Source organism: Agelaius phoeniceus, chromosome 3, assembly GCF_051311805.1.
Source record: "Agelaius phoeniceus isolate bAgePho1 chromosome 3, bAgePho1.hap1, whole genome shotgun sequence".
NCBI lineage: Eukaryota > Metazoa > Chordata > Aves > Passeriformes > Icteridae > Agelaius > Agelaius phoeniceus.
The window spans coordinates 40,229,049-40,256,127 of NC_135267.1; the positions used below are offsets into that span (position 1 = coordinate 40,229,049).

At 36.3% G+C, this 27,079-nt stretch overlaps 1 protein-coding gene across 2 annotated transcripts; it reads right to left on the reverse strand.

Annotated features, from left to right (window-relative positions):
• RAD51AP2 (RAD51 associated protein 2) lies at nt 1-26,576 on the reverse strand. 2 transcript variants are annotated; one of them, XM_077176340.1, is made up of 4 exons: nt 25,664-26,576; nt 5,093-5,955; nt 3,459-3,551; nt 1-812 (listed from the first exon to the last, which is right to left on the reverse strand). In XM_077176340.1, the coding sequence occupies exons 2-4, from the start codon at nt 5,784-5,786 to the stop codon at nt 694-696; spliced, it is 906 nt and encodes a 301-aa protein (XP_077032455.1). In that variant the 5' UTR covers nt 5,787-5,955; nt 25,664-26,576; the 3' UTR covers nt 1-693. The 2 variants fall into 2 exon arrangements, with proteins under 2 accessions (XP_077032455.1, XP_077032454.1); XM_077176339.1 differs by lacking the exon at nt 25,664-26,576 and having other exon boundaries at nt 5,093-7,307.
• Nucleotides 26,577-27,079: the final 503 nt, after the last annotated feature.

Below are 27,079 nucleotides of genomic sequence, written 5' to 3' on the forward strand. Positions count from 1 at the left end.
CCAAGATCTGCATGCTTCAGAGCATTCCAAGTGTCCCATTTCTCAAGATACATAATCTCCAGAATTTATGCGCTGTTATTTCGCCTCCATTATGGATGCAATGGAATCAGTACTCTCAGAAAGAGACAATCCGTCTGTAGCATTTATAGCTTTATTCCTTTCCAACTCTTTGTCTAGTGGGACAAGTACATGGAACTGGAAGTACCTCAAAGGAAACTGCCACTGAAGCCTAAAACATAATCTTTCTTTTAGCAATCTAAACTTAACTTCCTGAAATTCTCTTCTACATCACTCTAAACATTTGTAACAAATCTCTTTAAAAATACAGAGTTTTTAAAACTACATAAACACACAGAGGATTCTAAGGATGTGTGGATGTGACAGAAAATTTCAACTGTATATTTTAATAGATGAAAAATACATGACAGATTTTATTAATATTACATAAACTTTAAAAGGAATTCACCCTTCCATTAAAACTTCTACTAGTAAACATTCATTATAAATCCCTTTGCTATCAAGTATTCACAGGAGTATTCCTAAATAAATCACTAGCAAATACTGAAATATTAATATCTAAAACCCCCTTAAACCACAAAGATCAAAGTACCAAAAAAATTAACGTTAAAACATTTCAACAGATCTCAAGCAGAGTGATCCCAGATGTGAAGGTTGGTAAAAGAATCCAGGAAATCATTTCAGATAAGGATGAAGCTTCTTTGGCCGAGCCTTTCTTGACAGCCCAATCCTGATGGGGCCCTTGCATGTTTTAAGAGGCTGCACTCTTATGATGTCACGAGACAAAAAGTATCCTATATTTAAAAGAAAGAATAAAAAATGAAAGCAGACCCAGAATTCTGTATGATATAGATAAGAATTACATCCTGACCAGTTAGATAAATTAGACCAATATTAATTAAGCAATCCTTTACTACATCCTATCCCACCTCCACTCTGCTGCAGAGCATCTAACGGATTCTCTTGGGCTGAGAAGGAAATGCTGGCAGCTGGGTCATGTGCAGACTCCTTCTGATTAGAATAATCCTCAACCCAACATTACATAACATTCCTACAGGAACAGGCACAAAAGGCACACAATTTGATACAGGTTAACATTTCAGGACAGAGTAGACATGCTGAGGTGGATGCACTTTAATACTCACAATTAGTCTAACGTCTTGCTCTGTGCCACTCATTTTACATAAAGCAGGGTAGGAGGATGTCTGTTTTCTGTTCCATATTCTGTTAGGTAAGGTATGCACCATGTAGTGATCTCTAGCACTGATCAGTGTGGTAAGAGTCATCCTTTAGAAGTTGTTTTGTTTTGCATAAAATAATACTCACTGGGGCAGAATAGAAGTCCATGACCTTGTTAACTAGAGATTAGGACAATGATTCATCTGGGAGAAGAAAGGGTCAAATTTCTCACGATCTTTTCCAGTTCTATTTTGCATTAGTCTATAAAATGATGAAGCACTGAGCAGTTAGCGAGCACATAAAATCATGCAGGTATAAGAGCCTTAGGTATTCACCTGGTATCCCAGTAATGGGAGAGAAAAATTTCTGTAAGGGTTTTTCAGGAATTTTGAATGGTGGGATGAGAAAAAATCCCAGAGTTCCATTCTTAAGTCAATGATGAGACAGCAGTGCTGCTATGTCTTTTCTAGGACTTGTAAGAGCCAGCTAGAAGAGGAAAGGCATGAACTGAAAGTCAGTCAAGTGTTGTGGGTTTATAGGTAGCCAGGAGAGCATAGCTGTTATTCACAGTAAACTGTAAAGTTACTGGAGTATAAATCTTCTTGTCCCACCTAGGTATCTCCTTTCCAAAGCAGCCACAGGTTCTGTGACAAGATGTGATGGCTCAGAATCCTACTGAAAAATGGAGGGAGACAGTCACATATCAGCATAGCTGCTGACATTAACTCCTATCAGTACAGTAAGTGTAGCATTTCCCCTGACAAAACCTGGTTTCAGAATAACCTTCAAGGCAACTTTCAGTGTAAATGGAAGAGAACTGTCTCTGCCAATGTACCTCCTCAAGGAAAGACGATACTCAACAGTTTCCTATTTGCCATCAACTGAGAAGGATGATGAGGGGAACATTCCATTTTGTCAGGTTCTTCTACTGGAAGAATACTAGATTCCTGTTGATTCTGACAAAACACTAGAAAAAAGGAATAAAATGCCCTAGAAATTTGCCACTGCCCTAACAACCTGTACAATTCCTCAGCAATCGCGGTGGAAAAAAAGGAGACACTCATTGCTAAGGTCTTTTCCCAAACATTTCTGGAGAAGCTCAGATGGGAATTTAGAGAACACCAGGAAGCAGAGGAAAGGAAATAGACATAACAGCAAAGGAGAAAACATCTAATTTCCTTTGCCCTTGACCCTGCAGCCCAAAACAGAAGGGAAAGAAGAGGAAAAGCATCCAGGTTCAGTCATGGGTGGAACAATGTTTCACTTAGCAAGCTTCAATCTCATCTGAACAAGACTTCCAAGAAGGTGTTAATATCAACGCCCTTAGCGTGTTATGCACAATACAGCATTCTGGAATCTGAATTTCCCCAAGCAATAACAATACCTACTATGTAAGTCAGAGACTAGAATCCACATCACAAAAAATATAAAATCTTAGAGAGTAGTGACAAAGAGCAAAGAAGTAAAGCAGAACTTTCTGTAACATTTTGCATTTGGTACATGAAATATTTTCACAACATGACATAACTTTAATAAAGTATAGGTGAAAAGAACACCAGAGGTCATCTTTAACTGTTTTTCAGTCTCTGTATTTCCCAGAATGGCCTGAGTGAAGGAAACACTTTCTGAATCCTCAAACCAGTAAGTTGTGCAACAGTTTTAAGAGATGTAATGGGGAATAACAGCCAAAGTAGCAGTAGATGATTTCATTAAATAAAACAGAAGTTTACATAGAGCCTTTCCTTGACAAAGTTTTTGAATTTCATTTCAGAATAAACCAAATGCCTTATTTTACTGTTTCCATATGTTGGACAAACTGCCAAAACATGCTTTTTGAAATGCTAAAAGATCACTTCACAATATCCTTCTGAATTTCCTTCCAAAATGGGTACAAAACTGTAGATCTTCAAAAAAAGTATAACGAACCATGTTCTCCCTGTAGAGAACGTGGCTTGGCTATTATCTCAATGATTGAAGGCCCAAAGCCGTTTGTCCCAAATGGCTCCAAAATAAGCAACAAAGGAAACCTCACGTTGTTAAAGCTCTTTTCTTCTCTCCAAAGAACAAAAATACTCATTAGCATGGCTTGTTCTGTGAACCAAGCTGAAGACAGGACACTTTTCTAGTAACCCACAATTAAACCAAATGTGATTTCTATAGAGATAGAAATAAAAAGAGAAGAAAACAAATACAAATGTTTGAGAAGTAAATCTATTAGCACCAAGATTTGTGGTATAAATTTCAGAATAATGTAACATTACCTCCTTCTTCCTGTAAATTATAGCTTTGTTCCTTAAAAAGTGTGCCTGATAAAAATGCTGGATTCCATGCGTATGGATTTCTATAGGCTGAACCTAAGTAGTGTTAAAACAAAAAAATAAATACATTTAAGTTTTTAATTTGATCACTAGAAACAAATAATCTAGTAATTAATTTGTGGTTCTTGTTGATGTGATTAAAACATGTATGTGCACACTATAGGTAATGTTAACAAAACTACAAAGTCTCATTCTCAGAGGCTTGCAAAAAGTTGCTTCTACACCTCATGAAGTTCTCCTTTGCATAAATGCAATAATGCAGTTTTTAATCCTCTGGTGACATATCAGGTGCTCCACTTGGATCTTCTTATTCCAGGCTTAGGCAGAAAAGTGATCACTTGCTGAGCCATTTTCCCAGTATCTGTCAGGTTTTCATGCTCTGCAAGGCATTCAGGTGTAACTTGCAGCACATTATACTGTTAAAGCTCTACTGAACAGAATTCCTTCTGGGGTTTTTCTGTGACACTTTAACAATTTTTTCCCAGACACTACTTACTTTCATAACCCCTCTGAAATGTTCACTTTATAAATTTAGAGCCAAATCCCGGAGAAATTTAGCTCTGATGACAATTTTGAGATAGCTGCATTTTCATCAGATAATTTACCAAATGTGACCAAAGCATGAACCTCACAAATTTTGTTTGCAGTTGTAAGAACTCATCACTTCTGCAAGCTGAATTTCAGGTCCAAAATCTGATAAATAAACTGTTCGAAGAGGGTTTTTTTGAATAATTTACTTATCACTTTTGAGTTACTTATACAAGAAGGTAAAGCATTCACCGGGTTTTCTTCCCAGTGTCCTTCCTCTACTCATTAAATACCTCTTGATTATCTAGAAAAAGGAGTATGAGTCTTAGAGTCTTATGACTCTAAGAAATCTTATGAATCATATTTCCCCACATCCTGTTTGTAATGGGGATTGATCTTCTCTAGGGGAAAAAAAATTGAAAGTGTTAAAACCAGCAGCATCTAAATTTTGAACAAACATTACTATATTTATATAAGTTGCATGAGTTATATAGTTATATTCAAGATCAGGTTGGACAGGGCTCTGAGCTATCTGATCTATTTGCAGATGATCCCGCTCATTGCAGGAGGTCAAACTTGATGACCTATAAATATCTATTCCAACTCAAACTACTCCATGGCTGAATTCATTATGTCAGTGAAATGAAACAATTGTCTCCTTTGTAAACATTGTATCTGGTTTTAGTTGAGACTTTTTCTCTCTTTGAATGTGGTTTTGACTCTTCTAGGGAATTTAGGGATCATTGTGATGAAATCAGACAAAATTAATAATAGGAAGAAGAATGTGCATTAATACAGGTTGGAGCAAGCCTGGAGCTAACCAGCTGAATTCTGAGCTAGACCTGCTACAGCACAGTGTGCAGGTAGCTGCTGTAGTGTGGGATTTTTTGTTTTGGCTATTCATATGTAAGTACATTTTTCCACCAAACTCTGAATTCCATGAAAACATAAAATTATTTGAGTTGAGAAATATACCTTTAAAGCAAATTAAGTATTGCCTAACATTTAAATTTTCTTTATTACACAAGACTGTAATTCCATGTGCTTACCTTCTGCAGGAGAGTGCAGCAATTCTTTGCTTGACATTCTTGAAATAGAATAGTCCTTAGATACTTTCTGGTCTTCATTTTCAATTAATATCTTTTCATGTAGTGAACTTTCATTAATGTCAGTTATGTGTTTTTCTTTTGTGGTACCACAGATTGGAGAAGAAATACCTATTTTCCTTTGAGAATCCCTTGCCACGTTTTCATCTATTCCCTCAACATTATTTAATTCACAGTAAGTGTTGGGCAAGTTTGTTTCCAAACTAGATAAATTGTTTACATTTTCTTTGCTAATTTCATGAAACATCCGTAGCTCTTCTAACACTAAATCAAATTTTCTCTTCAGTTCAAACTCGTGGGTGATTTTACTTTCTAAGGGTAAATACTTATCTTTCACATCTTCAAGACATCCATTGTTCATTATGGATAAAGGCATTTTTAATTCCTTGTCGGCAGCAATGAATGTTTCAGATTTATCTTCTGAATATGACATAATCAAGTAATTCATTACAGTCTCACATTGACTTTCATTAGTTACATGCATTTGTTCATCATTTCTCTCTTCCTGTTCTTTTACATATTCAAGATGTTTCAAAGTTGCTGGCTCTGAACTGCCTGTCTTATTCGTCTCTTTGTGGCCTTGTACAGAAAACTGTGCAGTTTCTTTCCCCTGTAATTGCAAGTATGTATCTGTCATGGCAGGACTGCCCCCGGATAGATACTGTACCACAGCAGGAATTGTTTCACTTGCCTTTTGTTTGCCTGCACTTGAGGAATTCCTGCAGTGCCCATCTTCACTTATTTCTCTGTTGACAAAAGAGCTGCTATCCAGTGGCAACGTGACAGACTGATAAATATTTGAGGAACTAGGAAATAAATTTTCAGAAAATAAATAAGTATTTTGGTTGTCTACTTTTTTATTTGCTAGATATGGGCTACAAGTATCTAGGTCTTTGCAATTCTCATGTTTATTTATTTGTCTATCTAGCAAGAGGAGAGAATTATATTCTTCTGTAGTTGCTTTTGGCTGCTCAGCTGGAATTAAGGCATCGTTTGATTTAACAGGCAAACACTGAATTTCTTTTGAACCAGTGACTGCACTTTCTTCACACAACTTTTTTTGGATAGAACTGTCTTGTTTTACAAGTGGGATCTGGTCAAAATCTTCAGAATCAGTGGCTAGGGGGATTTTTTCATATGTGTCAAAAATAGAAAAAGATTTTTTATAAAGAAAATCATGACAATTCATTTGCAACTCTTTTGGATTAACACATTCTTTTTCATCAGCATTTCTATAACTCGAGTTACTCAAATATTTTTTCATGGAATATGCTATTTCATTAGTGACTTTATTTGTAGAGGTGATGCCATTTCTATATCCAGTTGCTTTATGTTTCTTATTTTCATACAAAACAAAAGGGATAGCTTTAAATAACTCTACATGAAAAGAACTATTAAGCCTTATGCTTGGTTTGTTCTTCTCCCGCTTTAGAGTATTTACTGATATTTCCTGATTTGTTCTTTTCTTATGTACCTTTTCAAATTTTGGTTGTGAATCAGCAGGAAAGTAACTCTGGTATCCAAGACTGGCTCTTATCAGATACTGTACTTTTGTGATATTGCAGCAATAGGTCTTGTGTAGTGAAGAACTATCAGAAGAGCCCTGCAGCAAGAAAAGGTATTTAGCAGGTAAAATTTGCTTTTTCATACTGTTTTTGTGACTGACTGACCTCAAATCAGTGCTAAACCCTTCACTCACTCTGGATAAGAGGTGGTGTTTCCTGACATGTCTTCCCTTACATAATCTGCTTTTTTGGTTACAAAACAGAGCTCCTCTTTGAAGGAAAGGGTACTCTTCTTCACCTAAAGGTCTATAAAAGCATCTTCTCTGGTATCCATTATGCAACTCAAAATCAATGCTTTCCACAAATTTAGAACTTACAAATCCTGGATAAGTTTCGTTTTCTTTAAGAAATCCTGTGGTTTGCCTCAAAGAATCATCTGTGCATGAGTTTAACTGATTTTGCTTTCTGCCACATAAGGACTGTTTCTCTCCTCGCACAGACTTCCCCTCAGTTGTTAATAGAGTATTTGTGCTACTGAAAAAGGAAGCAAGCATTTTCTTTAGTACCTCCACCTTCAGATGCTTTGAAACAACAGCCAGCAAACACATGAATATTTTATCATTGTGGCTCCTATTTATAGTGCTCCTTACCAACTCTTGAGCATCACACTGCTCTTTTAATGTGTCACAGCAATGAGACCAAGGTGTAGCACAGTCATCCTGACACGTGGGCATATCTTCATGGGAAGACTCAGTCCACATCCTGATGCACCCAAACAACAGGTTTTGAAATGAAAACTTTAATTTGAGCATTTCCTTCCCCATAAATACATTGCAACTTGTTCTCTTATATGGTAAACCCTGCACAGTAATGCAAGGACAACTACTTTTAAATGTAATATTTTTTGTTACATAACTTTGGAAATCAAGTGTTTTCCTTGTGGAGAGTTTTGATTCTGATTCATACAAACAAATATCCCTGTTGGAATCATGCACGCCACAGTGTACGTTTAACTTATTTTTCCCTAATGCTTCTGTTGTTACTGGAATACTCATCTGCATATGAAACATTCCCACACTCTCATTAGTGCTCTTCCTCCCCCTTCTCTGCAAAAGATCATTAGAGCTGACACATTTCTCATTCTGAACATTTTTAGCACTAATGTAAATGTGAATCTTTGACTTCTGGTCATCATCACTCTCTGAATTCTCCATTATTTTATCTTTGAAGTCATTTTCAGCAAATATTTTATTACATTCAGTGTCAGTGCTGTTGCATCTGAAATAAGTTCCAGATACTTCTCCTTCTGCCAAAGTGCTGTGCTCCTGTTTGTTAACTGGGGGGCAATTTTTTTCTTTTAATTCCGAATCAATAGTTGAAGCTCTTACACTGCTTTTATCATTTTGAATTTTTTGTTTCCCTATCTCAGACATTTTTTGCACACCATGTATCTGTTTAGATTGCATTAAAGATGGTTCACCTTCAAAATTCTTCCAGTCTGTTTCTCTAAAGTTAGTTGATGATTGTTTTCTATTTATTTTATTTGAAATCCTAGGAAATTGAAAATTAGGGATTTCCAGTGGTTGTATACTCTTAAGAGGTTTCAATGTTTGCATTATATACATTGAATTATTTTTCTCTTTATTATCTTTTTCTGCAGTAGTTTCCTTATTGCAATTGGAATCATTTTTATCTTCTGCAAAACATACATTTTTCAGAAATTTACTTTTTTTATTTTCTACGCATGAAAACATAGAATTTGTTCCACTCAAAAATGGAAATTGAAAAAGCTGGTATCGCTGCCACTTTTTATTGGAGACAGACTTTTGACTTAACAATTCAGTCTGAAACATGTCTCTGTTTAATGATGTAACTGAAGAATTTTGTTTGAGCTCATTATCCTTGTTTCTTTTATTATTTTGTTCTATATTGTTGTTCTGCTGCACTTGGGGTGGGTTTAGTGCCAGTGGATTTTGACATGTGTCAGCAGTGCTTGACACATTGAGCAGCTCTGTTGCAAGGGGCTGTCCACCTGTATTCATGGACATGTCATCTTCTATGGGACTTTGGTCTTCATTTTCAGGACTCCATTGTTTGGTGAATGCTTCGTTTTCTGATACTCTACATGCTAATCCTTCATTACTACAAGTTTTAGAACTGAAAAACTCCCTCATACAAGTTTTTTTTTCTGTATCACAACTCTGTTTTTCTAAAGCCCAGTTGTTTTGTCTTTCTGACAAATAGAGGAGTTCACGTGATGATGTTTGGTCCTTGCTCCCACAGTCTATGCTTTGTTCTAGCTTTTGCTGCTCCTCTTTCTCTCCTATATTTTGACCATTTTCTGCTTTATTTCTCTTTGCATAAAGGTAACATTCAGTTTCATCTGGTGATGCAAATAAAAATCTTTCGAAATATGCACTTTTCATGCTCACAAAAATCAGTACTATATTCGCAGAGACAGTCCTGAAAGCTAAAAATATTAAAGTTTTAGGCATAAATTGTATCTTAATGGTTTCCTAACTCTGTAAGAAAAAAAAAATCAGTAATTCTATCATTTTATCATTTATAGAATCTATTGCCACATTTATATGTGGATATATATATATATATATATATATACATATATATATATACATACATTACAGACCTGAGATAAAGGCAGGATCACTGAACAACATTTAAAACCAAGATCTAGAACTTAAATTATTTACTAAAGTGGCAGATTTTTGCAAAAATAAAATGTATATTTTTGATATGTTGACAAGTTAAGGAGATTAATTGCATTTTCTAATGCATTTGTTACACAGCATTTTTGCAAAAAAAACCCCTGAATACTAAGAACAAATATCAAGAAAGTAATAACCACTGATGAACTCCTCTAAATCTGAGAGTGGATCCTTTCAAACTCTTGAAATTTTAATTGTTAAAAGAAATTTTACACTCTTGTCTTTGCTGTGTGTCAAGTTGTAAAGTGCAACTGTAGGAAAGTTTATCAAAAGCTCTCAGGTATGCCAAAACACTGTATCAGGTTTTATCCTCATATGCAAAGAGGCAGTGCTGTTGCAGGCACAAATCTGGGTTATTAAATGTCCTGATGCTGGTGATATTTAGTGCATGTTTTTTCAAGGTAAATGTACTCGTCAGCTTAATTTAAAAAGTGATCTGCCTCTTGTGAAGAACATAATTTGAATTAAATTCTGTATAGCAATTGAGAGGATTAATCACACTTGTATCAGCCTGCCTCATCAATGCCTCTGAACAACCCAGTCCCAGCGCAGAGCTGACACCTGAGAGACGACAGGAACATGTTCAAAACCTTTCATTAACTACCTAATTAAGACAAATAATTTTCTTAACCAGGACTACGAGATTCAGTAATCACATACTGTTCCTAACTTGACAGATTTGCTTTTTTAATGGCACAGGAAAATCTACTGTGGCAAGGAGCACAGTGACTGAGGGATATACCTGTAAAATGAATCCTCACGGTCGGGGCTTTTCCGCCTCCCCTGAGGCTGCTCTGACCCTCCCTGAGGGGCTCCCCTCGCTGCAGGTGACAGGACTGCCCTGTCCTGTCGCCGAGGTGATTTCCCTCTTGGCAGTCACCCACCCTCTTCCCACCTCTGGGAACTACGTGTGAAGGCAGCCGTCCCTCCCTCTCGGTTTGTATAACCTCTTGAAAGCTTTCCCTTTTAAGCCTTCTGCAGTGTTTATCCGAGAACCCCGGTCCCGCCCTGTGGCACTCGCCCGCGGAGCATCCCTCAGGGGCGAGGGGTTCCCCCGCAGCCAAGCCGCCTCCCCCGCCTTCCCCCGCTTCCTCCGGGCGTTGTCTCCTCCCGGGGTCCGGAGTGCCCAGCGTTCCCCTGCCCTCAGGTTCGGGGCACGGGGCTGCCCAGCTGGAAACCGGGAGCCGCGGGCTAGGGTCCTGCCGCCACCCTCAGGGGGCTCCCGCCGCCGCCAGCGCCTCCGAGGCGGGAAAACCGCGCCCGGCCGCCCGCCGTGAGGGGAGGCCCTGTCCCGGTGTCCCTGCCCCGGGGACGAGGCCGGCGGCTTCTCCTCGGCCCGGGCACCGAGGGCCGGTCGGGATTCATGCGCCAAAGGCTGCGGGTCGGGGTGGAACAGAGTCCCGGCGGCAGAGGCTGCGGCTGGGATGGAAAATCCTTCATTTGAAGCCTAAGCACGGCGTGCCCCGGAGCAGAGCGGAGCATCCCGACGCCGATTATTTCCGCAAGTGGGATGTATTTTGCCATATTCCCTGATTCCAAAAATATGAAGCTCGGCATGAGCAAAAGGTTATGTCTGCATTCCCTTCCAGAGCAGACATTGCATCCCTGATCTTTCTTTTCACCGCATCAAGCACTGATCCACCAAGGAGTTTATTCCCAAAATAAGCAGTATCCATATAGCTCCGGGCTTCTGAAACAGACATTTCCTCTCCAAACACTGGAATGTCCAAATGGTTATTTTTCAAAGTTGGCGCTAAACTAGCAGGTCACTGTAATACCATTACAGATGGGCAGTAAAAATAGAAACATCCTGGGGGCCTGTTGCTGCAAATATATGTTTTTTTAAGGTTTGTCATCCAAACTACAGTAAACAAATCCACTGAAGCCCAACAGATCCCCTGTTCCTGGTAGTGAATGTTACACACAGCAATTGTCTAGAACTGAGCCTTAAAATAACTTTCTCTTTAACAGCTTTGCTTTTATAAGCAAAGCCAGTCAAATATCTACTTCTTATAATTAAAAATATAATTATTAATCAATCTTTACTTAACAAGATATAGATCCTATTAAATCAAGATTACATATAAATCTTAAAATATTTAAAATACCATATGGAGTGAAGGTCATCATACAAACCAGAAGCAGGGTTTTAAGGTGTATAAGAGAGATTTACCATGTTGCTTATGTTTTCTACTCCTGTGTGTTGGAATAGCATCTACTTTCCTGAAGCAAAGTATTGTATTTCTCTGAACAGAAATGCTGGAGGTTTCACCACTCTTTCTAACATACTCTGAACAGAATATTACCCTCCACTCCCACCTGCCTACAGTTCCTTAGTGTGTTTGGTGAATTGCAAGTAAATGGGAGCCAGTTTAAAATTATTCTGGTGTTTGGCCAGTTAAAACAACCAGAATTACATGAACAGTAAAGAAAACTGTTTTTTCTTGCATCTACACAGCCATAAATTAAAATTGTTTATGAAACTCCATCCAGCTATTCCACAACCATGGCTTACTTTGCTGCATCTGACAGACTTACAGTGGAGCATATCTTGCACGCTCTGCAATTTCCAATTTGGAACTCATGAAGAAGATTTATTTGTAACACTTGTTTACTTCTAGTACAAATTGGGTATAGCATATTTTTTGTAATGGAGTAGAAAAAAAGACATAATTGCTTTCCCCACTACTTGGTTCAATTCTAATAGGATGCAAACACCAGGCTTTCATTGTAGAATTTTGCTATTTTCCAACTGTTACTTTCTTTTTGCTCTTCTACTGTGCTTGCAAGTTGATGAAGTATGTTGTAGAGCAGTCTCTTGACAAAATCATGAAAAAAATTTTGGGTACTGATGCAGCAGCCAAACCATTATTTAAAACTCTTACAAAAGGTTTTGCAGCTCTCATTCTCTTTTATTTTTTATTCTTTTTATTGAAAACTAGCAAAGAAAAGCATTGCAAAATATTTAAAAGAAAGGTCAGGAATAATTTTTTTTAAAATTGAGTTAAATATTCACAAAGACAGCACCAAAATCAATTATGCTATTCAATGTGATCTGTAAGACACTAAATTCTGACAATCTTGATTTGTCAAGTGAAACAGTGCAATTTGGCTCAAGTCCTTTGTCTCAATTTAGCTGTGCTGGCTTAATGACTGCAGCCTTGTGCTTAGAATTCATTGTGAGTTAACTGCCTTTTCAGAACCTGAAATTTCAAGGCTGAAGGACTGTTGTAATCCATCATGTTTGTATCATGCACTGTAATGCTAATATTTCCACTCTGCAAGTAGCTCACCTTGTAACATTGATTCATCAAAGGTCATAATTAATATTCCAAAGGGAATTTCCTGTTTGACTAGGGAAAGGTTCAATTTGGTACTAGTTTTATGAACAGGATATTGGTCATCAACTGTATGAAGTTGCATTTTATAAATTACCTTTTTAGTCATCTTACTGACACTTCACACAACCACCATTATTATTAAGTAATTATTTAAAATATTCATTAAAAATGGGGTGTGAAAATACTTTTAACCTTTTCTATCACAACTGCTCTATCTGCAGCCTTAATGCAGATGCTTCCTATGTATCCATGTAATTTTGAATTAGATTAAGGAAAAACTTTAGTCCTTACTTTTGTTCAAGAGTATTTCATACTGTCCCCAATAACTAATACTGACACACTTGTTTATTGGTAATAAACCTTTTCTTTGCTATAACAGAGGTAGAATCTCATCTTTACCCAATGTACTTTAAATCACAAGGAAGCTATTATTTTTTCTCTACTCATTGCAGATATTAATTCCATATTCTCAACAGAGTATCCATACTGACTAAGAAAGAAAAAATATCATGTGGAAGACACTTGGTGTTATGATCAGCTTCCACGTATATGCAAGAAACAGCCCTGCAGTGATTCAGTGATGTGTTAGTCCTTCCAAGCTGGGTCTGGAATAAAACTGCCCTGAAAATCACAGACTCTCTGGAAAGTTACTTAGTACAAGTTTACTAACAGCTCAGTGACATTTCTTGAGATGCTATTATTTTAATATTTCCTCCCATTTTCATTTTTTCTGTCTTTATAAACCCTTTTATGACCAACACAAAAGTAGCTTTCATAAAAGAAGGAAGCTGTTCCATAAATCTTTTTTTTTCCTGTAGCTCCATACAAGGCTAAAATGAAAGAAAAACACTCTGTCAAGAAAAGGAGTTTTAAAATTATGTAAAATATGAGCTTAAATGTGAAGACAGGACTAGATTTTCCCCTCTGCAGCATTTTACATTATTCCAATTGATTTTCAACTCCCAGTTTACTGCCCTATCTCCCAAAGTCTTTCTACAATTCTTCACATGTAGTTCTCATTTTTACTCCTCTAAGTCCATATCATCAGGAAACTTTGTTACCTTGCTATGCATTACCCTTTCCAAATAATTTGTGGCTGTGTTGAACTCCTTTCTGGACTAGAACTGGGACATATAAGAAAAAGCACTGTTCCAGAAGCTTAACACAACCCAAGTACAGCACTTTTACTGTATAGAATTGGGTTATGGAACAAAGGGTGTGAAGAGATTCAGAAGGCACTGTGTCTAAATCTGAGAGTAACAGGGAAGTACAAGACAAAGCTCCTTCTTTAACTTTTGGGAAAAGGGCCCACACCACCTTCTCCCTGCACTGGTCTTCACTTGCCTGACTACCACAATGACCAGCTCTGATTTCCAGTGGGAATAGGCTCTAGCATTTCTTTCAAAGGGAGTTCTTTTACATCTTGAGGGATATGAAATGAACACACTTAAAAGGTGCTTAGGAACTTGAATCAGTTCTATTGAACTGGAGGGTGACTCATACCCCTCCATGACCCCTTTATTTTGTCCACTGCAATGAAGTTGCTGCTTGACTGCCTTGTCCTACTCATTTGACAGCTGTCAAGTTGAATAAAAACTGCTGTTTATTGGACTTGATATTTTGGACACATTATCTTTCACCTGATACACTGCTTGATCATACTGCTCCATTGCTGTCACCATATCATTCTCTGTTATAAGAGTCCCTGTACATCTCAAAGATGTTTTCATTTTCCTGCTAAAACACCTTGTTTGTAGTTTAATTTCAAAACAAAAGCAGCAAAAAAAGGCCCTTTGTATACAGAGCACAAAACATAGAGATACAAATGTTCTGCATCAAATTTTATTTGTTACTATCCATCTTCTTCATAAAGGGCAGTGAAAATAGTTCTGCCTGTCAGACAGCTCAAAACCTGTTTGTTGAAAGTCTGCAGTGCTGCTGAATTCAGGTCACACACATCTAGAGGCATTGAGATGCAGCATTCTTTCTTTCACACTAGCAGGACAATGAAGTCAGTCTATATGATCCCTAATCCTATTTCACTTTTGCTCTAGATGCATAGAATGTAAGGCCGGTTCATAGAGCCACAGAGAATTTCGTTTGGAAGGGATCTCTGGGGATCATCTGGACCACTCTGCTTAGAGCATAGCCAGCTTTCAAGTTGCATATAACTTCAGTCCTTCATCATCAAGCTGCTTGGGGCTTTTCTAGTCAAGATCTGAGTATCTCTAGGGTTAGAGATTCTCCAGTGCCTCTGAAGTGCTTGCTACTAAAAGCTGGTTATAGTGCTAAATTTTAAGTAATCCATATTCTTTTAGTCTATGCTGATCACATATGGATTAACTAAACCATGTGTAATACATGAGTAATACATGTAGCTCTTCTCTCAGTCTTACAGAATTAAATATTTCTGATCAATTTTTTTTTTTAAATAACAGATTACCTTTAAAAAGCAAGTCTTTATCTTTAAACACATCATGAAGATATAAAATATCTGGACTTCTTATTTTGCTCTTGAATACTCTTTACAGCTAATAAGTGATGTTTCAGAATCAAATAGTAAAACTTAGTATTAGCCATATCTGCTTATCAGTAGATCTTTATCCCCTTGGAATAAGCCTGGTTGACAACAAACCTGGCGCCACTTCTGCCATTACTAGCCAGGTATATTGTAGAAGTTGCAGGGCTTAGCTGCTCAAGCAGCTTCTCAGACAAGTGGAGGCATTCAAGAGGTAATAAAGCAATGCAGAAACTCTTGGGAAGTACAGTTTATGTTGGGGGGTCTGCAGTGTAAATGTTTGATCTGCACCCACAAAATGCTCCTCCAAGGCACATAATCTCAGTGCAAAGTATCCATGGGGCAGCGGAGGAGTTTCACAAGGTACTTTCCCTACATCCATTGCACCTCAGCTCCTGTATAAAAAAAATGGACAACTAATATAGATACTCTACTGCCTTAAGGCAATAAAAACACTGCAGGTTAATTATTTGGGTCCCTGAACTCTCACACAAAGGTATTTGGCAAAAGTGTATTATGCATCATTTCATGATAGTTTGGGGCTGTATCAGAAACAGGAAAATAATCAACTCTTCTAGTTCCCTTATCAGGGGAATTCTGAAGTCTTGTTCTGCCACTTGCCATCTAGCTTCTTAAAATTATCCGGATTATAATACCTGCTTTGTTGGCAAGAACAGATGAAAATTAAGTGTGCAAGATGAAAGTGCCTTTTGAAGGAGAATATAAAAAACTGAAGTGCACTTTTGAGGATTGTGTATTTAGTTTACCTTTGAGCATCAAACTTCATATGAAAACAAACTGATGTGCCTGACAAACCCTTTATTAGTTCTCTTTTTATTTCTGAAAAACCTGTGCTGAGAACTATGCTGTTTGACATACTCATAAATTACTTACTATGTAAGAAAGATCACAGGTATTGGAGGCACTCAAAGATATAGCTGGTTGGAAAGAATCCCAGAATCATCCTCCAATACTAAACAACAGCAAAATAATAAAATAGATCCATTTCATTATTGAAAAATGCAAGTTAATATATAAAAGAAATATAACCCTCTCTTTACAGGTACATTTAATATATATTTATTAGCTATTTATTACTCCGAAAAAAATATATGGAGCATTCTACAGAAAATTTCTGAAAACAGCAAGTCAACATTCACAAGCAGTCAAAAAAAAAGAGAAAAAATAAGAAATTATTTGGAACATTATATTTCTAAAATCCACAGTATGTTCAAATCTTTAACAGTGAGTTTTACTCCAGTCATCCCACTTTTAAAAAAATCCCAAATGAATAGAATTGGAGAATGTAGAAAAAGCAACAGTGATGAGCAGTGTAAAAGAAGTTTCCTGTGGAAAAAAGAATGTATATTTTAACTGTATGTATATGTTTTAACTGAAGAAGAGAGATCATTAGTAATGAAGAAGATATGGGTCCATAAAATCTTTGATAGTATAAAATAGGGAACAAGAAAAGGAGTATTCATAGACATGAAGAGAAGCCATATTGGGAAATAGTCAGGTCAGTCCAGCCCAGCATCCTGACAGCTACAAAAAACTCAGGCCCATGTAAAGAGGGTAAGTCTGGGGTCACATGTACATCTCCTAGGAGTCCTCAGTCTGCAACCATTTCTAGTTTGGTTACAGTCTACATAATCGGGATTTCCATGGATTTCTTTTCTATATTCAGTAGAAAGATATAGAGATAGAGAGTTGTGATTATTCAGCCTGGAGGAAAGAAGGCCCTGGGCTGACCATATTGTGGCATTTCAGTACCTGAAGGGAGCCTAGAAGAGAGCTGGAGAGTGACTGTTCACAAGGGCTTGTAGTGATAGGAGAAGGAGCAATGGCCTTAAGATGGAAGAGGGCAGCTTTAAGTTCGATATTAGGAAGAAAATTTTGCTGTGAGGATGGTGATGCACAGGAGTAGGTTGTCCACACAAATTGTGGATGCCCCATTCCTGAAAGTGTTGAAGGTCCAGGTTGGATGGGGCTTTGAGCAACCTGGTCTAGTGGAAGGTGTCCCTGTCTATGGCAGGTTGGGTGGATCTAAATGATCTTTAGTCCCTTCCAATCCAAATCATTCTATGATTCTATGATTTCTTTCCAATCTCCCTTTAATTCCACATAAACTTTTAGCACCTACAAGATTTAAGATCAAAGAACTGCAGTACCAGCTTTACCAGCTTCACCTCAACAATTTTATGAAAAGTTCCTTTTCTATCCATGTGAAACCAGTGCTGTGCTTTACCACCTTGCTGTCTTGCATTAGAAATACACAGTGAACACTCAATCCCTATGGAACCCTGACAGGCTATTCATGTTTCTTAGACCTCTATCACATCATGATGAGGAATCTATTTACAGATTGAAGTAGAGCCTTATTTGGTTGATGCCATTACAAGAAAAATTCCACACTTTTGATAATCCTTGGTGCCCTTCTCTGAGCCCTTTTAAATTCTACCATACTGTCTGTAAGATGAGGGATCAGAAGTATATATAATGGCAAAATTGCAGGTCCTTCACATATTTAAGCATCTGCATTTTAATATTATTTCATTTTAAGATTTATTCTTTTCCCAATAATTTTTAACTTTTAGCTTGATTTCTTAACTGCTGATGATCACTGACATTTTAGCTGAACCATCCATCATAACTTGAAGAGCTGGCTCCTCTGCAGTAAGGGTCATTTCAGAGTCCATCATTTTAAATGGGAAGCTAAGACTATTTTTTTCCTCTCTGCTGCATTTTACATTATTTCAAACAAAATTTAAATTCCCAGTTTATTGCCCCACCTCACTAGGTTTTTCTTCAGTCCTTCACTTGTGGTTGTCTTTTTTGCCACTCTAAACTGGTCAATATCATCAGCAAACCTAACCACCTTTCTATGCATTCCCCTTTCCAGATAATTTCTGGATGAATCAAATAAGGCATTCCATATTCCTTGCAGGACAAGAGCTGGGACATACCACAGAAATTACTGCTTCAGAAGCTTAGTGCAAACAAAATATAATACTTTTCATATATAATTAAATTGTGGAACTCATGGTTGCATGTAGTTATGAGGATCAAAGATATGAAAGGTTTAAAAAGCAATTAAAATAAATTCAAGAAAGAGACCTCCATAATATATTAAACACAATGACTTGACTGCAAACTGAGATTTAAAAAATTGCAAAATGTTGATCATCAGAAGCTAGAAGGTACCAAGTGAAGGATTACTTTATATTTGGATCCTTTCTCTTACATTTCCTCTAAACATCAGCTTCTGGTCCATGTTGGAGTCAATGTACTGTGCCATCTGTGTCCAGGGCAAACACAAACAACTGATCCACTATGGACATTTTAACTTTTTTTTTAATTACATACATATTTCATATTTTTATCTATGTTTCAAAATTGTGCTTTTGTAATTTCTGAAATTGTATTTTTTCATTTTCAGAGGATACTGTATGATGAAATGTGCTACTAATGAAAAGTAATCAAGACTAAATATTTATGAAATAATAAATCACCGGCCTTAAAAACCCAATGTCCATTATACAGGTTGAATATCCATCCCTCTTTAAATCAGTTAAATATTTTTGAATGAGTTCTTCCTTGCTTTTTTGATCATTCCTGTTTGAAATTTCCTGAAAAATGTACCTCTTTAGTGACAAAAAGAAGATATGTTGATCGTTCAGCAGACAGAACAGCGTACTGGTACATTTTGTTCTCATGATAGACATGATAGACAGTTTTGACTTTGAGAACAATTGACTGGAATTTGAAGAGCACACTACTCCATGGCAAATGTTTCAGAGGGAGCTTTCATATTAACATCCCATAGGTTCTTCAAAATTAAAATCTCTTATTTGGACTTCAGAAACTGTTTCCTGTAATGGGATTACAATTTAATAAATCGCATTTCTTACCAAAATCTCTACTCCCAATTATTTACATATGCAATCCATGGCTAAAGCTCTCCTCCAAACAAATGTTCCTCTGTTCCTATATATTAGCAATGATAAATATTTTCTGAATTCTTTAATTAAATGCTTATACTGTAAGGGAACAGGCACATTTTAACCAATAGACACATTATTTTTCTTTTTTTATTCTCCCTCATCTTCCTGATCTAACACAGAGTATTAGTTGTGGGCATAAAAAGTGAGCATAAAACACACTCAGTAACATACAGCTTTTTATTAATATAATATGAAACCACTGGAAGAATATTGTGGCTTACTGTGAATAAATTTTCTTCTATATTTAAAATTTTGACTAAAAGATGAATTATGCAAATGAGATTGGCAAAGCTGAAACTCCCCTAACTTCCTAAGCAGGAACACTGTTTATAGTATTTAAGGAAACTGTAGGTTATAATGATGAAATACTCTAAATGTCTTATAACTAAAATCCATATATTTTTTCCCTGTGAAAGCACAATTCAAAATGATCTGTCAATTTTGATTTTGACCTCTTGTGCAGTATTAGTAAGGTGAAACCAAATGAGTTTAAAATTTTTTATCCAGATCAATTTTAAACATAGTGGATGTCTCTAAGCATCTTTTAAAGAGATTTGATAAGATAGTCTAATTTTAAATAACACTTATAAAACACTTTAGATCAAAGTGCGTATTTTAATTTGTTAGTGTGCAAGACTGGAAAGTCTAAAAAAACTACTAACATGATACATTAAGGAATAGGAATGATGATAAAAATTGCTATGTGCCCATTCATATGAGCAATACTTCATGGGTTAAAAACACATACAAAAGAAATAAAAAGAAATAAAATCTATATTCATTTTTAGGATGTGAACAGTGTAAAATACCAGTTATACAACAATAAAAACAAGATGATCCATGATTCTGTGGTTTTATTTCATTATTTCTGTATTCAGAGAATAGGTTAGTACATTAAAAAAATCACTGCCTTTGTCTCATCATCTTGAAAAAATAGCAGCCCTTTGTTCATGTGTTTTCATGTAGAGGATGCTCTCTGATGTATACGATGAAATCACAGTGTAGTGTTGATTTACACACATCTATTTATTTACAAAAGTCTTCTCCACAGACACAGAAAAACACTGGAGGACAGGAAAAGTTGCTGAAGTAGACAAACACAGAGGTAAAATGTCCACTCATCACCACTCAGTTCCACTCATCCCTTGAGTGGGCTGGATGGGAGTGCAGTTTCCAATGGGAATATATTTTCCTGTGATCCCAGGCATGCCTGGCACTGCTGTAAAGTGCCAGAGCATTGTGCCTGTGCTCAGCAAGCCCCAGGAATCAGGCAGAGCACACAGGTAGGCTGGCTGCTCCTCTCCTCTCTTTCACAGCAGGCAGTGATTTGATACAGCTGAAGGTCGACACTAGAAATGAGACATCCTAGCAACTGGTAAATGGTTTCCACACTGACTGCCTGCTAAAACAACTCGTAGACTACTTTGATTTAATAAGCAGTTCACTTTTAAATTCAGCAACCATTCTTCCTAATCTATTTTAATCTATTCAGGTGCTGCTAGTTTGAAAGAGACACAGAATTTCATTAATACTCATGGTATGAATAGGGATCAGTTAATTATTTAAAACAGAATTTCCCTTTTAAATGTTTTTCAGATTTAGGTCTTAGGGAAAAAATATTGGTGGAGGAAATACAGGAAGAATTTAATGTCCTTTTTTCAAGAATATGAATCAGAAATATGTGTTGAATTAAAGCCTTAGGGGGTAAAATTCCTTAAGAGTGTGGAATTTTTTCTGGGGGTTCATGCTGAATTACTGCAAAAAAAGAGAGTTTCTGGCTCCCGCTTGGCTCGGTCTTAAGCATGGTCAACTACCAACATGAGAAAGTCTGCAGGCGTTTATTCTAAAGTATCTTGTAAAATGATCATCTGGTCTCACATAAAAGGTTGACTAATTACATATATGCTGGCTTTATACCTGTATGAAATTATCATAGATATTTTTGTATATCACAGTTATGTACATTTGTACAATTTTGTATGAGACATTCTTATGTGTAAACACATGTATAAATTAAAAATTACACTCCAGTAAGTCTTTACAAAATTCCTACATTCAACCTCCATTTCACCTGTGGATAGAAATTAATAGATTCAACATGAGGAAAGCTGATTAAATATCTATGAAACAGCTCAGATGTCCTGTAAAACATCTGTGAAATATCTCAGATATTTTGTTAAACATCAACAAATTGGTAAAAGAGATCAATCCATAGGAAAGATAATTCCTATAGGAAGGCCTATTTTAAATTACTCATCTGCCTAAAGAGCAACTAAGAGGGGAGTAAGTAGTCAATAAAAAAATTTAAATAAGACAATAAATCATTTAACACATGAAATTTGGCAGTAAATAATACAGCTTTAACAGTTTGTGTGTGTTTGTGTGTATGTGCACATACACACAGAAATTATGCATATACACTAACCCACATTTAAACAGCCTGGCACATTTGGTGATTCTCTCAACTCGTGTAGACCATGAGATAAATTTGTCAACAGAATCTCAGTTACACTACTGCTCATATTAAATTAAATGGGACAAAACACTTATTAGGGCTTTCAGTAGTTTGACATGGCATCACAGTTAAGGATCATGAATGCATCTGTTTTGTAAAGACAAATAATCTAGAACACCATATGACATTAAAACCTAACCTCTGCTTTCTTATAATGTTGCTTCTGAAAGGGATCATTCTGGTAAGAATGATTTAGATTAAAATTAAAATTCATCCAACTCAATATTGCTTTCAATTCTCTGCTGTCCCTGCTGTGATACAGCGTTGTGCTACAATGTACTGCCCAGTTAGTAGCAGCCTGCAGTCATATAATAAAGAACTAGGGGCAACCTTATTTTCACAGTGAGTTGATTTTACCTAATGCAGGTAACTCCATGATTTTTGGTTTACCTCCAAAATTACAGACAGTGATGGCTTCATTATTGAACTAAACAGCACTGAGAATGACTTGAAATATGCTGACCAGAACATTACACATCACATAAAAAAAAATTACAGGGACAAAAATCATGATTATATGAAAATGGTCTGAAAATTGGAGGAAAATTGTTAATATAGTGTACAGTGCTGTAAAACATGAAATAAACTAAACTAAAAATAAAATACCAAATAAAATACCAAATACCAAATATTAAATACCAAATAAAAAAATATATAAGTAAATAGCCATGTTGAAAATTTAAAAATAAATGCACACAGGAAATATTTATTATTGCTATATTATTCCTAAATTGGATAAGCTAGCAATTATGTGAATATTTTTCAGTAGTCTCCAGAGACATTTGAGATATCTCAGACCAATAAATATAACTAGAGAAGTTGGGAATGCATATTTGAGACAACAGTTTTGCAAAGTATCTGCTGCATTTGTTTTAAGTCTTCTAGCTTGCTACATATTTATTTGTTTATGACAGCCACACCTGACTGTTCTCCCTTCAGCTTTGTTTACTTTTCCATCAATGTTGAAAAAGTCACAAGAGCAACTGAAAATATTAAAATTCTCCTTCTCTTGCATAACAAGATACATACATAAGATAATAAGCTATATCATAAATTTAAAATAGAATATGTACACAGTCATCCTTTCTCACTTTTTGATAGGACTCTCCTCTGGGAGGAAGCAGCTGTTCTGGAAGAGGGAATGGAAAGGGGTTGCTCAGTGCAGCAGAGTGTATGGGACATGCCAGTGATGAAGGAGCAAACAGTGATGCAGGACAGTCAGACAGGGACTTGAGACAAAAGTCACCATGAATGGAAATTTAGCAAGAGCTACCCACAGGGCTTCAAAAGGGAGTGGAATGTATTCAGGGAGGCCCAGGGGAGAAGAAACACTTCAAAACAGAGTCTGATGTTTGGCTAAACTACCTAGGATGGTTCTCACAGATAAATGATTTTCAAGTACACAGTGTTTTAGGAGGTGTGTTCTGAGAACACAAACCCTCCTCATCTTCCCCTCTTCATCTTCCCACATCAAACAAATAAATCAATCCCCAGGAGCTCCTTGAGGTATGACTGGGGAAAGGCCCATGAATTCTGTAGCAAGTATACATGGAGACAGGATATACTACAGAACACTTGTTTGAAGCTTAACTTTTTTTTTGTTTTTAATCAGAATCAGCACAGTTAGTTCAGTATTAATATATTATCTTTTTATATTATGTATTTTAATAAATATTTATAAATTAGCATTTTCAACATTACTTCAAATTAATATGTTGTTATTGCTCAGCTGGTTTTCAGTGTGGCAGTACATTTTTCATCACCGAATATGAAAAATGGGTTCTAGATTAATGGTATGGGTAAATATCTTTTTCACATATCTAAAACTTAGTTAAATGTAAAACTCATTGCAACAGGAAGTTACAGAAATCACAGACATAAAATCTAAGTATCAAAGACTCATTACTAAGTAGTTTATAGTTACCTGTTAAGGTTCCTGATCCAAAAGTGTACTCCAGCTCTGCATGTTCCTAAACTTGAAACTACTACAAAGAGAGGAGTTCTTGTAATAGAAACATTGTGTAACTTCTTTGCTTTTGATAAGATTTTCTTAAGTTTAGATTTTTCTTAAGCTCTGATACCAGGTACAAGACCGAATACTGTGTGATGTATTCTGGGGAGAGAAGCAGTAGCAGGATTTTGACAAATAGAGATGTTGGCAATTAGAAAGGTGTGGGCAGAGGACTGCACTTATGTTAGGGGTTAACAGATGCAGGAAAAGATGACCTAGCATTAGAATTCTATTTCATTGCAAATAGAATTATGAAATAAGTTTTCAATATTTTGTTTAACATCTCTTTTCTCTGATGGTTCTTTTCTGTCTATTGGTTCTGAACTGATTTTATGTCCAGTAGCCCACTTTCTGAGATGCATCTCTGCTCTTAGCAGTACATCCTGCTCTTGTGATGGTCCAAGAGTGCTGATTCACTGCTGCTCTCTCAAATCATATTAAAAAGTATTACCTCTGAAATAAAGACTACTATACGAAGTCATCATGTCTCACAGTGCAGTTTAATTACACAAAGGTAACTACCTATGTATCACCAAGCTGTGAGTACATTTTGTCCATAAGCAAGTAAACAATCTGCTTATACTCCATCTACCCTCCCCACCATTTTTGGTAGAAAATACACTCATTGAAGTGTATATACACAGCATTGAAGTGTATTATGAATTATAAAGATCTATGAAAAACATTAATAATAAAAATAATGACACAAATGAAAAGCTGAGTAAGATATTCTGGTGTCAGAAAAGGTTAGGTAGACTCTTGTTTACTTTGATGTGTGCTGGTTAAAGTAAGAATTCCATTAGTAATAAATCTGCTAACCTAGCTGCAATTTGTGGCCTTTTCCTCTATTTTTAATTTCATGATTTGCTATTACTTCTACAGTTGTGTTCCAATTTTTCCATGTCATCATTATAATATTTTAGCTCAGAACAATCACTCACAGATCAAATAAGCAAACAAAGTCCAAACAGAGTTGGAACATCTCAAGGCCACATGACCAGCGTGACTTCACAGGAATTATTCTGTGTATGTAAAAGTTCTGCCTTGAGCTAAATGGCAGAGGAAAGCTATGTTTAGGACATTTGTAGAAATGAAATGCTTCTAAGTTTTGTCATTCCTATCCTTCTAAACACCCATTATTTACTTGAAGCTTATATTTCTCAGGTCCAGAATGTCAACCTTTTATTTCTGCTTGAACAAACGCCTCACTTAAGAAGAACAACTGGAAGAGCTTCTGTGGGAAGCAGCCCACTGGAGTGAAACCTGGGCTCATGCCATTTAGCTTCAGACATTTCATTTAGGTGCCAGAACTTAAATATTTCTTTTCTTGACTCTTGCTAGCCAGGTTCCCAGCCCGAATCACTCTATTACAGTTTCTTTGTATTTTCACTGACATAAAAGGAAATTCAAGCAAATAGACAGGTATTTAGCTATCAAATGTAGGCTCTAAAGTCAGGCATTGCACACACTCCCCAGTTGTGACTGTATTATACAACATCAGAGACAATGTTACATAAATGGTATTTTCTTTGCATTTCATTTCATGAGCCTAAGAAATTGAAGACTAATAAATGGTTCTCATTAATAAAAAGGCTGAATTATAATTTATTTGGTCTGACACAAAGGTGATCTGCACACAGAAATCACTACATTTCATAAAGAAGAAAAATTGCATTTATTAGTAAAATAAGTTCATTTTGTTTTATCTGTATTCTTAGGGGCATCATTTAAAAAAATTAAATGAGAGATGAAAATGAAAGATTATATATATATATAAATGTCATTTTCATGTAATTATATATAGCACATTAAGAAGCAAGACAATCTGTAGTCACTTTGAAAGTGATAAAATCAGCCATGCTCATTGTTTGCTGTTGAGCATCAAGAATCTCACCCCTTTCCAACTGCAGTGTGTTGCAGCAGCTTCCTTTAATCACAGAGCCTCGAAGCAGCTCCCTTCTGCCAATCCTTGCAGCCGCATTGCTGCTTTCAGCTCCCCATCTAACAGACAAGTACATCTCAGTGTGCAAAAACTGCACCAAGGGAACACAGAAAGAAGAAAGAAAATCATTCCTTCAAAAGGCCTGGCAGAACATAAAGCATACAGCTAGAGATGTAGATATAGACTCAAACTCCTAATTATATTTTTTCTGCTGTTGATTCTCGTAAAATATATATGCAAATATATTCTTAGCAAGTATTGAGCATTAGAGAGAGAGGGGAAAATACAACCCCCAAAATGGTATTCTGCGATTAAACTGATGTCTGCAAAACAGGAGATCATGCTCAATTAAAAAAAAAAAAAAAATCTCATTACCAGTAAGCCACCTGCTGAGATAGTGAGTCCTCTCAGAGACTCCTGTGTCTTTTAATATTGAATTGTCTACTCTGGAGTGCAAAGGAGGGAGAGGAAAAAGGGGAGGAGGATCCTCAATTTCATTAGATTTTGAATTTCCTTCTGGAGGTGCCTATCTATCTCCCTTGACAAGATCAGAGTCTTAGGGCCTCACTTGGCTTCTTTCAATAGTACAAGCAGCACGTTCAGGAGATTGAAAGCCAAAAGAAGACCCATTTAAGGCATGGAAGACTGTAACAGAGCAGGTACCCACACTGTTAGGCTATTCATTCACAAGCTAAGAATTCTTATATTTGCACTGTTCATAATGAGGGTAAAATAAAAAATAGACACTTTCAACAGAAAACTTTGGGTCAGACCCTGACTTCTTTTAAATTGCTGTAGCCCCATTATGAGCATCATGTTATTTAGGTTAAAAAAATCATCTGAAGTTGCAACAATTAGTTGGCAACAATAAGTTGCATTTGCAACATCCAAAGAACTGTATAGCAAGAAAATGGAAAATTCTACCATTATCTATCTTGAGAAGCAAGTGTAGCGAATGTAATTCTCCACAGTCTAAAACACAACAGTATTTGCACAGATAAAAAAATGAATGCTAAGTGGCTGAAAATGCCAACAATCTGAATAGGTAAACTTTTACAACTAACTTACAAAAGCCTTCAGGAATTGCATGCAGTGTAGGACAGTACCATGTAAGACGTGTCATGATAGCACACACTGGTTATGTCATTATTACCTTTCTAGTGATAACACCATGAATAGAATAGGGGTAACTTATTAAATTGTTGATCCACTCCAAAATTAAGCTTTTTCATGGGAGTTTTTGACTAAGCACTAGTAATGCAAATGGAGAGGTTTTCTATGTATATACACTTTTCAAATGGGATTTTGAATTGCGTGGTTTCTGTGATGTAATACATGTAAAAATAAGCCAGTTTTCTAGAGTAATAC

Excerpts from the sequence above, each read along its gene's own strand:
- RAD51AP2 (XM_077176339.1), bottom strand. The coding sequence starts at position 7,262 with ATGTGTTTGCTGGCTGTTGTTTCAAAGCATCTGAAGGTGGAGGTACTA. Across the intron at positions 3,552-5,092 it reads GCTGCACTCTCCTGCAGAAG|GTTCAGCCTATAGAAATCCA; the intron begins GTAAGCACATGG and ends AACACTACTTAG. Across the intron at positions 813-3,458 it reads TAATTTACAGGAAGAAGGAG|GATACTTTTTGTCTCGTGAC; the intron begins GTAATGTTACAT and ends TTTTAAATATAG.